The sequence below is a fragment of the Pyxicephalus adspersus genome, chromosome 8 (assembly GCF_032062135.1).
Source record: "Pyxicephalus adspersus chromosome 8, UCB_Pads_2.0, whole genome shotgun sequence".
NCBI lineage: Eukaryota > Metazoa > Chordata > Amphibia > Anura > Pyxicephalidae > Pyxicephalus > Pyxicephalus adspersus.
Window position 1 is genome coordinate 28,003,966 of NC_092865.1, and position 15,825 is coordinate 28,019,790.

The 15,825-nt window shown below is 37.7% G+C and overlaps 1 protein-coding gene across 2 annotated transcripts in view; it reads left to right on the forward strand.

The window, feature by feature from the left end:
* ARHGAP29 (Rho GTPase activating protein 29) overlaps positions 1–15,825 on the forward strand; it is an 80,303-nt gene that overhangs the window by 40,378 nt on the left and 24,100 nt on the right. Inside the window, exons 3-5 of one of the 2 annotated variants that reach the window (XM_072419852.1) lie at positions 685–828; positions 13,912–14,008; positions 14,555–14,627. In XM_072419852.1, coding sequence (XP_072275953.1) covers positions 685–828; positions 13,912–14,008; positions 14,555–14,627 — 314 coding nt within the window. Of the gene's footprint in view, positions 1–684; positions 829–4,383; positions 4,645–13,911; positions 14,009–14,554; positions 14,628–15,825 lie in introns of those variants that run through there. The other variant, XM_072419853.1, reaches the window with a different exon arrangement.

Genomic DNA, 15,825 nt, shown 5'->3' on the forward strand with positions numbered 1-15,825 from the left:
AGGCTGGAGACGATAAACTTTCATAAGTGAAGCTTGGTGATCCAGTAATCCTGGAATGGATTTTTTAAAATTAATCTGCATTTTGTTAGCAAATGTTTTCAATCCTGGACCAGATCCATTCCAGGTTTGCTGGATCACCCAGCTTCACTGATTAAAGTGTATCTTCTCCAGCCTTGGAGAGCTTTAATAAATCGGGCTCAATGTTGGGCTTTGTTTACATCTGTGAACTTGTAGGTGCATTGATAGCTGTACTTTTAATACCATTTCTAGCAAAACCCACATTTAATAGAAATAAGTGGTAATATACTAAAAACATACAACCTAAAAATGCTGTAAATAATCACAAATTCCATCATTATAAGCAAAACCTTTATGTAGTGGTTAAAGTGGTAATATGTGATATGAGATGATCGGATCATGCCCTTCAATCTGTAGGCACTTATATCATTTATTTAGACTAATGTTATTGCTAGGATATGTTAATGTTTCCTGGCTTATCCCTGCTGTTGTACCCAAGATAAGGTGTTTTCCATTTATTATCATGTTCCCCTATTGGCCACGTTAGCTAAACATGCAAGTTGAGTACAGCCTGCTTATCACATATTTTACAAAGTGCTTTAACACACTCTATTCAAAGGGACTATTTGTATTTCATTTTACATTTATTTTTGTTCTTTTCTCTAGAAAATCAAGACAACTTACACCATGTTGTGCATGAGCGTTTGGGAGAGTTGCTGCGAGTGCTAAAAATGGTGATCAGCAAACATCAAACTCTTAATTCTGTAGATATCCTAGGAGCTGCTGGTACAGTGATTGCCAAGGTGAAAGGTGAGTCCTAGTACAGTATTTTACAATACAGTGCCCCTTGTATTACTCCCTTTTCAGGTTTCATTAACCTTTTTACCCAGAAAAGTATTACATTGTAGAGCTCTAAAATACTGTAATGTACAAGCTCTCATTTGGAGGCTGATGTCCAGAAGCACTGAAGCAAGAACCTCGTTGTATAATGCTACACAGGTCCTAAATCTAGCACATTGGATTGGTTGTGACGTAACAGCTGTCCTGGCATCTTTCCCCTCAAGGACCTAAGGCGAGGTGCTGACCTTCAGACCAGAAAATTCTGAAAACCCTGACTTTGGCTAATTTATTAATCCAATGGGTCAACACTGTTTTTCTAGCACCAATTAATGGCACTCTTAATGAGTGTCCGATATAACAGTGCTGGGTAAACGCTAACTGGGCAACTGTTTTTCTTTCTACTTCTTAAATAATTATATAGCAGAATTCTTCCTCTTTCATTTCCTGAGCTGTTTGAATACTAGGAACTGTATCTTTAGAGCAGAAAATGACATGTCTTCTACATACCAAAGGACATTGGAAACCTCCACAGATGTTATGTTGCAATAACTTTTTACTGCTATTACCTCATGGTATTATCTAGCAAGCACTTGTTCCTTCAAAACCAGTAAACCTGCAGAACAAACACAATTTCAAGCACTCTAAAATTTTGTCTAATTTAGAGAAGGGACATACTTCAAATAGTTATGAAGTTAATGGCATGAAGCATGTCATTGTCAGGTTGCCATGTTCACAGGGACTAGACCACATAGCTAGCATTCCATCATCTATGCCATATCTCTGTCATCAGGATCACCAGACAAGTGTTTTGTAGTTCTTGTCTTCACACTCTTGTATTTTAGCAGCACTAATTGTTTGATGTATTGTGTTCTTGTTCAACTAAAGATAACAAGCTGTCTTTACATGTCATGCTCTCTGAAATTATAATGTAATTGGGTGCTGGACAAGCTGGCTGTATTGTGTTATCTGTAGTAACATAGTACTGTACTTTTGTCCTCTTGGGGTTTTCAGAATTGAGACTGTCCATATTCTCCTAAATGACATAGATTCCAAAACCTCAAGAATAAATGTTGGCATTGTTTAGGAGTGGTTGTAAATTTGTTCCCACCTAAGTCCTAGTTGTGAATGAATGAGATGGATACAGGAAAGTGTTGGCAAACTAGAGGTGGCATTCTATCTAACATAATTAAGAATTTGTGGCCAGTAGTTGAAGGGGGGTTTTACTTTGCCCACCACTGGCATAGGTAATGCTCTGCATATGTATATAATCCATTAGTTTTCATAAGGAACTTTGTTGTTACATGGTAAGCAACCTCTGTATCTTCTACAATATTGTCCATTAATAGGATCTATATGTTCAGTTTTACATATCCTATTAGAGTTTTAATGATGAGCAATAAACATACCAGGAAACTTGAATGTTTTAATGACGGTAGCAGTGGATTGCAGCTGTCCAACTTTGCATTTGTCAAATATTTGCCTGTAGGGGCTTCTTTTTGTGCTATAATACTTTAAAATTACTGCTGTATTGAAGTTTTTTTATGGTAGCATTTGGTGCATAGTTTATCATATAATCAGAAAATAGAGTTAGTCATTGGTAAAAACTTTGCAATGGCATTTAGATGCTATATAGAATCCAAGTAAATAAATGGGAATGGCACTGCTGAACACACCGAGCTGAGCAATCCTTCATTCTGATCTTTGGGATTTGGTGACCTGTCTTCTCATGTGGATGTTAATGAGGGCAGAGTTTCATGTCACAGGAAGAGGGGGGCAGTTCATGAATCTAAGCAGATGAATAGGGATGAGCAGTAAGAGCAAACCCTAATACACACAGAACGATGCAGGATTTTAGCTGTGCAGTTTGTGTCCAATTCTAATATATTAGCATTTGCGTTACCTAATGCTAATGGACAGAAACCCACAAAATGTTATGTATGTCCAGTGCACAATCCAGCTGGTTTTACTTGTTCTACTGGTCAGCCTAGATTTTAGGTGTCTATTCCTGTGCTGTGAGGGTACAGCCAGCTAGATTAAAAAACAATTTTTTGGCAAATGAAAAGCAAAACTCAAGGCATTGGTATTAGGATCTAGTAGACAAACCCCTGGAACATCAATAAAATAAAAAAATAAACTTCACTTATAAAAAAAAATGTAAAATGATAAAATATTCTTTCCAATCCTTTTTGATGGCTTCCAATTCTAAAATATGTAGACCAGTAGAAAGGATCCCAAATGCGGCTCTACTTAGAAATGTGGTTTAGTCACATGACATCGCTCATTGGACAAGACACAGAGAATTACCTTTCTGTTCATGCCTATGGGCAGAGGTTGAGGTTAGAAGGAGGAAGTGCCACTGCAGGGTTTATATTCATTTTATACATCTTATTTTGGTTCTATAGGCCCTGAAGGTAACCTGCATTGATGAACATTAAGGAGCTGCATGCTTTGCTTTTCTACTTGAAAAGTCACTGACCCCAAACTGGTATGCAGTTGGTGAAGTATCAGGGCACCTGATATGTGCATGTAGTAGGGATGACTTAATACTACTAAAAAATGTCAGCAATGGTAGTTTACATACTTCTTTCATGACATGTACTTTTTGAAAGGACTGCTGTTTACATGAGGTTTCATGTGATTGTGCAGGATGGTACCAGCTGCAGTGTCTTAGCTAAAATATAGACCTACCCAAAATCCTAAATGTCACTAGGTTTCACTGCCTTTCTTTTTCTTGTTGTTATGTGGGATCTCAGTTTCCCATTGAGGTAAATTGAGGTGTGTCTGTTGGTTGGAAAAACTTTGTTATAAAAGTCTTTGGTTTACTGAGCACACTAGCTCAAACTAAAATACAAATGAGTGACTCCACTTCTATCAGACTGCTCCTCCCTGGATGGCTTCACTTTTACAATAATAGCCAAAGGATAGGCTGCTACTGCAGTGTAATTGTCTTAGTTAACCCACTCTGCTACACATTGCAGTGGTTTAGAGGTAGTTAGTTGAATAGTTAGCCAATTTAACCTGTGCAAGATCAGCAGAGACACATGTATGCCCCAAGCTGAGCAAACATTAAGACATACCTTGCAGCCTATAGCTAAGCATTTTTGTTATTGGCTCCATAAAAAAATAAAAATTGGTACAAGTAGTAGAAAATGTTGGATGTACAGAGCCCCAGAACCCTTTTCACAGTGTGCACTGTGGTCTTAAGCCATTGTCATGAAGCCATTGTGTTCGGCCAGGATGTCCTGGGGAAAGAATGTATATGTTTTAAAATACTGTGCCTGGCCGGCACACTAACGGACAGAAATGGTTTATCATTCAGCCGCCTTGCACACTCCTTATGACGCATCTGTAAAGGAAGAGCCAGTGTCTAGTAACTGGGCCGTACCACATGCAGATTTTTTTTTGGATGCCTTCATTAGCAGTCACTCCAACTGCAAATGTTTTCCCCAGCACTCAACAGCAGTTCAAAGGCCTAACGCAACAGTGACGACACAGCCTTCCTGACACAGGAAAAGTATTCAGTGCAGATAAATTCTTGGTTTCAGAGGATTACACTGTAACAATCTCTATTCTTTCCAGTTTGCTTCAGGAAGCTGCTGATGTTTCTACTTCTTTTAGTTTTTCTTTTTTCTTTTAAGTGATTTTTTATTATAAATTTTGCCTTTCCATTGGATTGTTGACTTTTTCTTTTTGTAATGTCAGACCAGGATTTGCTTGTGTTTCACATTGAGGTAAATTGAGGTGTGTCTGATGGCTGGGAGAACTTTTCATTATGAATATTTTTTGGTAAGCACGCATCTTTTATTTACAATAGATTTTCCTTAACTTTGTCTTGCTAATGTTTAACTGATTCGAGAAGAAAAGTTTATTCAAGTATTCTGTTGTAGCCAAGCAAAAATGTTATCTGAAATCTATGCTGTGGTTGCTATGGGTTGCAGCATTTGCACATTATCCCTTCCTTTGCAAGCAAGGCAGCTGACAGCTTTGGTTTTTATTCGGCGGCTGGGACGGGTTGTATTTGTGTTCTCGTTAGAGGCTGGAAGAATGTGTGTCAGTGCTATGTGGCTATTTCAACCTGCAGGGATCTCTAGGCTTAGATCATGCTTTCTAGATTGCAGGCAAAATCCACATTCCTCCCTTGTGACTACATCCTTTTACAAAAGGCTTCGTGGGAACATGGGAGGACGGTCTCCTTTTATTTGTAATCTGAATGGACAGCTCTGTGGCAATGTCGTGTATAAACTGGAAAATAATGGCTTCATGGGCCATGTCTGGAATTAAAAGGCTGTTGCAGACATTCTGTTTTTGTGCGTTGGAGTGTTAAATTTTGGTATGTTTTGATGCACAGTGCACAGAAAATTATACACCAAACATACCCTGGCCAGGCGCACACCTCCGGCACATGCTGTGCTTCTAGAGGTTTATGGGCCAAATCTTCTTTACTCGTGTTTTTTTCTTTGATCATGTTTTCCATGTGAGAATGGTGTACACATCTTTTGAAATTCCTATTAATTAGTAAGCTGTTTGCACTTGACATGTCAGCCTTGTTGTTGTTACCATAGCCCCTCCATTATCTTTTTTTGTGTTTTGGAATCGATTGATATAATAATATTCATAATCCAGACTAAGATATTATAAACAGAGGGTTATGGAGCTCCTGGTGACTTTCAAATAATGGATATTGAAAGCCCAAACTTTTTTGTTTCAATTTGAGTAATGTTCCTTTGAGGAGATTTATTTTCGCTTTCTGTCCTAGAAGCACAACAGGAAATTAGAGGATATCTGTCCCCAGACCTTTGTCAACCAGTCGCCAATGCAACAAGTCTCTCTTTTTGTAAGATTTCATTCTATTTCTGTTGCAGTGATAACTTTCAACTCTAGAAGGTTTTCCTTGGAAGTGTTTTGGCTACCTAGCTTCTGGAAACAATTCAGCTCTTGATGGAAATCTGGGGGTTGTCTATTCAGATTTCAGATTCTGCAGGAAAAAGAGGTTGTTAACCGATTGTCATGTGGACCGTCTTATTCTATTACTTTGGGCCACTGACCTAGAAAAAGTATTTACTTAAGGACTTCTAACCTTGGTCTGCATGCTTGCTTTCAATTCATGACTTAGTAAGTATTGAAGCTACAAAATCAACATAACCACCAAACAACAAACATTTTCAGATGGAGTTCAGATGGAGAACAGATCTACCAGTTCTAACACTAATATTGCTGTCATGACAGGATTACTTTAGGGCATACTACAGTCCACTAGTTTTCAACCTGCTTAACAAAACAATCCCATTTTATTTTTTGTAACTCCAATCTTAATATCAATCTAAAATGACATTGAGAGAAAATCACACTTTTTCATAAATTGTTACTGGAACTGGTAACCCCTTTGTAAGGTTTATTCTTGGGGTCTTTTGGCACCCATTAAAATAGAAGTTTGGACTGTAGATCTACTTTCAATAAATGTTGCCTAATTTAAAAGTGTGGTTGTGCAGTCATATGATGTTTATATAGAAGTTTTGGGACCTAGAATTTCGGGCATTACAATCAAAATGCTGAACAACACTGGCAATTGATTAATTGAAGGGCATGCTGGCATCTGTGTAACAACTTTTCTTTTGGACAGTTGACTGGAAGGCTTTGGCCATTTTATCAACTCTTCTCCAGTCACAAGGTCCTCAGTTGAACCCAGAAAGCATTTTTGATGTCATGGTAGCCGTGTTTTTGCATAATTTTTGTATGAGAATTGGACACCAATGTGATGGAAGTTCTAATTGAGATTAGGTTACGAGCTAGTGAGGGTGGGCTGTTTTTTTGTTTCTTTGGGTCCCCCCACCCCACACCCTTATCAGAGCAAACTTTTTAGGGGCCATGGGTCTGTTCCATTGGGTTTTTTTTTTTTGCCAGATTTGTTATTTCCATCCATGTTTGCCAGAATACCCGACAATCCTGGTTTCTTCTGCAGTGGGGGGAAATGAATGAACTCCCATGCGCCTGCACGTTAGTTACATTGTCCCAGCCTGGCCAATCAAGATGGCCAACCCCTCTAGTAGGAGAAGGAAGATGCCTGCAAGTAGTAATTTTAACACCCTGGGCTCACAGGTTGTGAGTTGACTGATGCCGAGAGTCATCCTATAAGAGATCAACATTGCTAAACTGATGAACAGAGCTGGAGAGAATGTTTTTATACGATGACTGGGGATCTGTTTTTTAGGTCCTCCGTGTCCTAACTGGAATTTGGCATTAACAGTTTTATTTGTATTATTCATTTAGTATTTGATCTGACCTCACCTAGAGATTCTCAGAATTCTGTTTCACAAAACTGGTGAGCATATGTATGGAAAATACAAGCAAATTCATAGATAATGAACAACATGTTTTAATGTGGAAATTCCACCTTTTGGAAGTAGTCCCAGTATTGCCAAATAAAATGGCCTAACCACTGAAGAATGTCAACATTTCAGTTCTTACAAACTCCTGTTTTTTCTGCTCTTTTTTATTTTAGTTTGTGTTTGGTCTTCATTCTTGTTACCTAAAGAAATTTGTAACTTTGTTGGCCATAACAGACTTTGAAAATAACATTAACATCATTTTGTTCATATAAAAAATAATCTTTCTTCACCACACAACAACTTCATCTTTGCCCCAAGCATCAAAAATAAATATCAATCAGTGAGTGGTTATTAGTTGGTGAAATTTCATAAGAGAAGGGAACAATTAGACCCCGTCAGGATTTTGTTGTTTTCTGTACATCCACAAGGTTGGTTCCAAAAATGTTTCAACCATTGTCACCAGGAAAAAAAGTGATGAAAAATCAAAAATGTTTCAGTTGTCACCCAATCAGAAAGTAAGGATAATTCTTTGAATAGGGTTGCCTGCTTCAGTGATAAATATCTAGGGGGGACGTTTCTGTAATTTATCAGAAATTTCCTGTAAGTCTTATTAAATCTTTAAAGTGAAGGAAATCTTCCTAAGAGACTTCATTTCACCTCCCCATAGGCTTTCCCCTCCACCATAGACTTCATTTCACCTCCCCTTTTAGATCCGGTGAGAACCTCCTCGCTGTAAAATTCTGTGAGCATAGGGATTGGGTGTAGGAGAAAGGGGAAGAGGTTTTTTTGGCTGAAGAGTCATGCAAGGTTTCTTGTACCAAAAGTCTTAGCTTCTAGAATTTTTTTTTTAAAAAGACTTGAGTTCTCCATAAGCACATATAGCTTTAGGTTGCATTTTATAAGTGTGTTGGACAAGTTTAAATGCATTTGTAAAGTGGACATAAAGCTTTTAGAATGCCCTGTAAAACAAAAATATGTAGGAAATGCAAAAGCTTTCTAAAAGCCATAGAATCATCCGAGGGGCAACTGGGGCTGCTGGTATTGACCTAAACAGAAGCATTTAGCAAGTATTGGACTTAACATCGCCCAACAAGCATTCCAGAAAACCTAAATCCTGATCAAATAAAAAAAAAAAAAAAAAACAAAGCTTTCTGCCTTGTCCATGTAGTGTTGACCATCACATGTGGTGTGAATGAGCACTAATGGAGTGTTAGCAAGCTTCATTACCCCCAAAGCAAACGCTTGTTCCTCTACCTGTGTGAATGAGACATAAGGAGAAAGAAAACCCTTCACATAGCAATGTTATGCAGTAGTTTAATGTACAGAGAACATGTTAATATTAATATAAATGTGAAGGAATTGTGTTTGCAGAGCCGTTGAGGGTGTAATTGTGAACCCTATATTAGAAAAATAGGTTACTTTAATCTGCATGAAATATTTTGTTTCCTGAGCACATCTTTAAAGCTCTTTCCAACAAAATCAGTTCCTTACATTTCTTCATAAATATTTCTGAGAGGAAGTGTCCTGAAAGAGCTGACTATTGTTTGATACTTTGGAGCTTTGCTTGTCTGCAGTGACTCCATTTCCTGCTGAAAGCCACATTATAGAGGTAAGAAGTATGCACAGTGGTAAGAGCTTCGTGGGAATGAATGAAAAGCTATTTTAGCATAGCCACTGTTTTCTTTGCTGGTATATGCTGAAGTTGCATGAGAAGAATGAATTGCACTAGGAGTATTGATAAATCTTTATTTTTCATTCTGCTGTTTGTGTACACATACTAAACTGGTGACGTGGGCTTGGTAAGGGATGATGTTCCTTAAAGTTGAACTACAGCATTACCTTCCATCTTGTATCCCAAAGTTGTATGGATTCCTCTTTGTTTGTGAAATTGCATACTGTGGTTTCACTGCACGTAGCTTCTTACAAGAAAATTGCAGCAAGTCAGGTAAAGAGTCAGCGTTATTTCTTGGCTGGAGGACATCTAGCATCATCTATCTTCTTACTGCACAAATGGATTTTTGGAGCATGCCTACAAATGTTTATCTTCACTATGCTTTTCTCCTGTTTGAACCACATATTGTTGTGTGTGGTAGTATGATAGATTTTCCACCAGCTATTGACTATTGAATCGATCATCAATCGAACTAAATTTAAACTATGTCTGGAGCCTGGATAGAGGAACATGTTTTAGGTTTTTTGTTGTATCATGTGTCACAGTCATTAGCTATGACTTCTGGTGAGCCATTGGAAGGCCATTGGAGAAGGCCGTCATCAGGGGAGAACAAAGTGTACTCCTATACCAACCCCAATCAACTGAGCCTGATTTTAGCAAAGCTAAAACTTTTAAACATATAGAGGGGTGGTAAGAAGGTAAACTAGTATGGAGGCCCAGAAATTTCTGATGGCTGCCCTGATTGACACTAGTGGCTTTGGGAACTTATCTTGAATGTTAGTGGTTTAGCCCCGAAGTATAGCAAGTAGAACTTCATCCAAACAGCCTTTTTTGCATAACTGGACTTGGGTTTTATAACTACAGCACTGAAAAGGATGAGACGAGTTTCTGTTTTTCATGTTTAAAAAGACCACTCCTCCCATTCTTCTAGAGTATATTTTGGTGCATCAGTTCTGTTTGTTCTCAGGAGGCCACAGAACTACCCTGGTAAATGCAGCTCATGAATACAATGGGCACACTAAAACAGATGTGAGTACAGGAAAGGGAGGCTGGCTTTGTATTTATGTCACTGGATGTTTTGTGTGTCATGTAGGAAGATTCAATTAGTCTTTCAAGTGTTTTACAGAACTTTTGTCAGAAGTGAACTAGTGGATTACTGACCGTATTATACTAACACCATTTGTTTGCATGGTCAGCACCTAATTCTCCTTATTTGCTTTTGTTTTTGATTGACGTTTGTTAACAATTGCAAGTTTGTCACAGTTTTATATTTGAGACATCCATGTATGCCTCAAACTAGGCTCCAATGGGGAAAAAAAAGAAATACTTCTATCATAGTATGTCTGACAAGTAAGTATATGTGACAACAGATTTTGAATCAGTAGAGCAATTATTTAGTTTTAATTGTTGTGATGTATAAAACTTATGGTGGCCTCATACAATATTTTATTTGATTGAGCCAGAGGTCTTTAACTGTAGTCCAAAAGGGCTACATGCAGACTGGATTTTCTATAAATCTATATCTATAACTTCATACAAACTAATACAGTGTTTACTGCTGCTTGTTAGAGTAATACTACAAACAGATCCTGGCCCTCGAGGACTGAAGATGAGAGCCCCTCAATTAGGTAATAGATTTAGTTTTAAAATAATCTCAAATACATTAGAGCAGGGGTGTCAAACTCTTGCACGGGGGCCAAATCTGGTCCCCATCGTCCTTTTTTTTTTTTTTGGCCCCCAAAGAAATCCTTAATATGAACTGCAGCTGGCCCACTGCTGCATTGAAATAGCGCCGCTACTAAAATTCCCGGCATCACTCGCGTCTATAGACCAGCGGCCTCTCTGCCTATGGTTGGCCCCGCATTTGACAAATAATGCCGGGAATTTTAGTAGCGGCGCTATTTCAATGAAGAGGTAGTTTCAGCGGTGTACCTCTCATAAGATTTAACTCCGCATTGGCCGCCTTTGGCATTTCCAGCACTCCCCCCTCAGCTGTACATTTCCTTGCTACTCCAAGGCATGGACTTGAATAGTTGGAATTTCATAGAAGAAAAATATTATTGTTAGCCTGTGCAAAAAGGTTACCATTGAAATTTAACTCACAAGGCTACAAATAGAGAAAGATTTTTTTCTTAAATAAAAAACATTTTATGCCTCTTTCTCTATTATAAGCTTGTTCCAGATTGAATATGAAGCAAAACCTCTTTGTTTCCATATGAAAAGGTCTTATATCTAATGAGAAGGAAAAATGTCTAAGTTTTTCTATAAATTTCAAGATTGGCCCGCGGCTTTGTCTAAGTTTTGAATTTATTATGTATGAGTTTGACACCCCTGCATTAGAGCACTCCTAAACAATATTTGATCAATATAGAAATCAGGGATTTATTGGAAATCCCCGCTCTTTGAGATAAGCATTTGGACAGGAGTGCTAATCCACAATACCCAGCCAATAGGTATCTTTACCTCGATTTATGTAACCAACATGGCTCCATCAGTACATAACGTGTGCTTTTTAACAGTCAATATCAGGAAGTTCTTGTTTATTTATCTGGTTGTGCATGACCACATTTAGGCCCGGCACTTTCTATAATGGCTGCACTAGACAGCTGCCTCAGTTTGCCACACAGTTATCTGCATGCTTGTTTCAGATGAAAAACCTCTGAGACCAAAAGATCATCTTTACATCCAGACAATTGGCATTCTTTAGAATGAGTTCAGCAATGACGACTTACATAAACTCTGCATAGTGGTCCTGCTTTCTAAAACCAAGAACTAGTATCCTTGAAACATTATGTGTACGAAACTAATATATAAAAAGCATCGTTTTATGCTGTCCTCTGTAAACTACAAAGCATCGCCCCCCTATGCAATGGAGATGAGAGAGGCATTTGCAGTCCTGCAGAGCAGCCCAGGCTATTAGTGCTGTCCCTTCATATATAAAGTGGACTGAATGCTCTTTCTTACTTTGGATCTACTAGAACCTCCTCCAGGCCCCTTTCATGGTGATCACCAGTAAGTGAGTAAGAATCTAACCCAGACAAAGATGAACCTTACAGGTCCTAGTCTTTCCATTTCTTTTTTTAAATGTAATTTTAATCCCTAGTAATATTAAAATAATTTTTTTTTTGTAAAACTGCCCTGAATTAATGTTGAAGTCTGCCAGGTCTGAAAATAGTTCTAGAGCAGCACTCATTCAGTATCATACTAATCAACAAATCTGTTCTAAATGCTACCTCCAATCCAGTGGTTGGGCAGTGGTATTATTATTATTATTATTATTATTAAACAGGATTTATATAGCGCCAACATATTACGCAGCGCTGTACATTAAATAGGGATTTGTCAGTGTTCTTGAATTATTATATGTACCTATAGAAAGGTAAACCTAAAAGCTTCAGACTAAAGGATTTTGGTTTTGATTGAACTTTGAAAGGACTATAACCTATTTTCGTTTGTAGATTGTATTGTTAGATTGTATTGGTGTGTGTGTGTGCATATACCGTATATGTATGTATGTATGTATGTATGTGTGTGTGTGTATGTATGTATATATATATATATATATATACTCTTTAAAATATATAATGAAGGGGATTAAAACATAAGCAGAATAAGAAGACATAAGTAGAATTTCAATTGATGGTTTGAGTAACCCTTTCCATTAATGAAAATCCTCCCGTGTTTGTTCCCAAGGTGCCATCAGACGAGGTCTGGTAGAATAAGAGTTGTATTGCCATCCTTCTGTGTGGGTGGGGATGTCCACTGTTTTATTTCCAGCCGCCTTCATAGGGACACTTTATGTGACCTGTAGTTATTGGCACAATGGTGAGTCCCCTGCCACTTTAAAGAGGAATCTTTAGAAAGTATGGTGGGAAGGCTAACAACCTATTGTAACACGGCATGAGTCATTTTTATAGGATTAAAAGCCACATTGAAAGGCCGCCCTTCAATTGATACAAAGCCTTTATTTTTCTTCTCTAACTTGATTAACAGGCTATTAACTCGTGTTGCCAAGGGAATGTATCATATTGCTGTGTGCTACTGACAGAGGAGCAATTACATTTAATTTTACTCTTAAGAGTACATTTGATGTATGGGTATATTGTGTGCAGGCACCATACGCCAGCTCTCACTACAATTGTGTTGATCTGAGCTTAGATGATTTAGAGTAAGCCTTTTTTTTTCAGTTTGTTAACCACACGTCTTTGTTCTTTCTTGCTAGTTTTGTATTTAAAATATGTCATCCATAGCTCTTTCCACAGTTATGAATTGTTTCTGCTGTAGGTCTCTTGTTCTGTTCTTCTAGGGTTAAAAAGTGCTGTTTCTCTGCTTGGCAAAGTACTAGTCTACTGTTCATATTCTTGTTTGGTGTGTAATATGTAAACTTTGGCCAGTCTTCATAAAGCACCAGTTACAGCTGAATATGACTGGAATATTGAGGGCTCATCACTGAAGTGGAAAAGTTCACCAGACCTTCCAACAAACTACCAAAAAATGTACCAAGTACTTATGGAACCCTTATAAGGTATAGCTAGTACTAATGATGCCAAATCCATTATGTTCTAGGGGTTGTAATATGAGTCGGGGATTACATGAGCATCTCAGTGGGTTGAGATTGGGACACCATTGGCCCATCATTTTCAACGAACCTAATTCTGCACTCAGACCTCCTGAACTTAAGGTACGTACACACAGCCAATAGTTCTCGCCCAAAAATCGGCTTAGGGCAGATATCGGGCGAGAATCGGTAGTGTGTACGGCGCCTATCGGCCATCATTCGAAGGACCGTCCTTGCAAATCCACGGACTTTTTACTTTTATTATTTGTTTTCGCTGGATTATTTTTGCCTAAACACAGTATCAAGTGAGCAACAGCAGACTCATAATTGCCATATTTATTATGGTGTTCAGGGAAAAGGGGGGCATAGGAATGCTTCTGTGGCCCTTGACTTGGTAGAAGAAGACTGTGAAATGTGTATATTGTATTTTATTGCTTTGCCTTTTGATTAAGCCTTGGCTTTCTGACCATTTTTTCATTTTTGATATCTCTTTCTAGCTGTGAACTTCAAAAACATTAATGAGGAGAACCGGCGGGAACATTTTGGCGAAATCTTTTCATCCATTGACACTTTAGCATTCACCTTTGGCAGTGTGTAAGTGTAATTGGACTATTAAAACAGACAAGGTGCCAAATCTTTATTTATAGCCCAGTTGTCCACCAGTTACCTCATTTTTATGTGCCTCATGAGTGATCACCAACAATAGTTACTGTATATGTTAAGAGGGTATGATACCCTGAAACAGCCACATGGCAACCTAAAACAGCCTTTTCAGCATTGAAAATTTCTAAATAAATTTTTTTTTTTTTTTACTATATTAGTATAATCATTGTTTTAGATTTGTTGGTGTGACCAGTTATAAAATATAACTTTTCAAGATGTGATAGAAACATGCTTATGGCTCTAAAATAGACATAATTAAAAAAAGAATAACAATGGCATTGGTTCTTAACAATGGTTGGTTAAATAAAATGTTTATGTGTTAGCCATGGCGTCGTTCTAGAATAGTAAGGTCAGTAATGGCTGATTCTGCAGCGGAAGTTACATAAGTCACAGGTCATTCATTGTCCTTGCGTGCCTTATGTTAGCCCTGCTTTATAGTGTCTGCTTAGTCACATTTCTTCTTCGCATTTCCTGCAGAGTTTCAGATTTCCTTATGGGAGATGTAGACAATGGCTCATCATTGGGGCTCCTTGCATCTCGTAGAAGTCGGGTAAGTTATTTATTTTTACTGATCTACAACCTAGAATAAAAGCGAGGAAAACGTTTTTGATTAGCAAAATGTATTTGCTTGTCATCCTAGACAGTCATTGTTTCTCTAAGGAGTAGTATGTTTGATAAAACTCTGTAATACCGTTACATAGGTATGAATTGTATGATAGGACATCATAAATTGTGACTGAACAAGTTGGCAAGTGACACCACAGGAAGGCTCAGCTTTTCTGTTCACAAATAGACAATTTATTTTCTTTATAGAAACTATTGCCCTTTTTGGACAGGATATCTAATGTATTCATTATTTTAAAATATTGCATAGTGAATACAATTCCTTAAGTGTATGCGTCATGAAATTTTTTGTTTTGTAATTTTAGGTAGAGTGTGGAAAGGTCACAATCCCCATCAGGTCTCTACTTCTTCCTTTGTCCCTGTTTGGCAGATGCACCCCTCTTTTAGTACTAATGACTGAAAGTGAGGAAAATCTAAAATATTAGCATTTTCACGAGTACAAGATTTAAGGGAAAATCTCTCAATGGAAACACCTGTTTTTGTAAAAACTAAAATGGGATTTCCTCTTACCTCCTGTTGAGTCTCCAAGACGGGAAGTGAAGTTACTACCCAATGGGACACAAACAAACTGAAAGTGCATTTAACTCTTCCTCTACTCTATCCAAACCAAGTTATGACCTTATTTAAACTTTTTTCAGAACTTTTGGAGGGATCCAATGAGGTCAATCTGAATGTAGATTATTTTTGCAATTACTACAGTGGTATTTCTTTATGCTTCAGAAGGAGCGCCTTAGTTTTTTTTACTCTATACTTTGCTTTGTTTGCTTGGAAAGTCAGTTAACTTCCTGCTTTTTTTTCGTAAAATGAGCTACACAAAATGGAATGTCCCAGTATTCACTTTGAGCCCACCAGTTTAGTGAGGGACATCAAACTGAAAAGGGAACTTCAGCAATAACCACAAGAAATCACATGATCAATTGTGAAAGTATCCATTCATTTTGTCACTTTTTAGCAGAGTCTAGGTTTAAACTGTAATGAGTATTGCACCATCGTGTCCTAGTAAAATTGCACACAAAAAAAATCCCTCTTGTGCGACTATGTCTGTATTTCAGAAAATAATCCTGCCGATAAAAAATAATTGTAAGTGCACTGTCACATTATAATTGCATTATACATTAAAGACA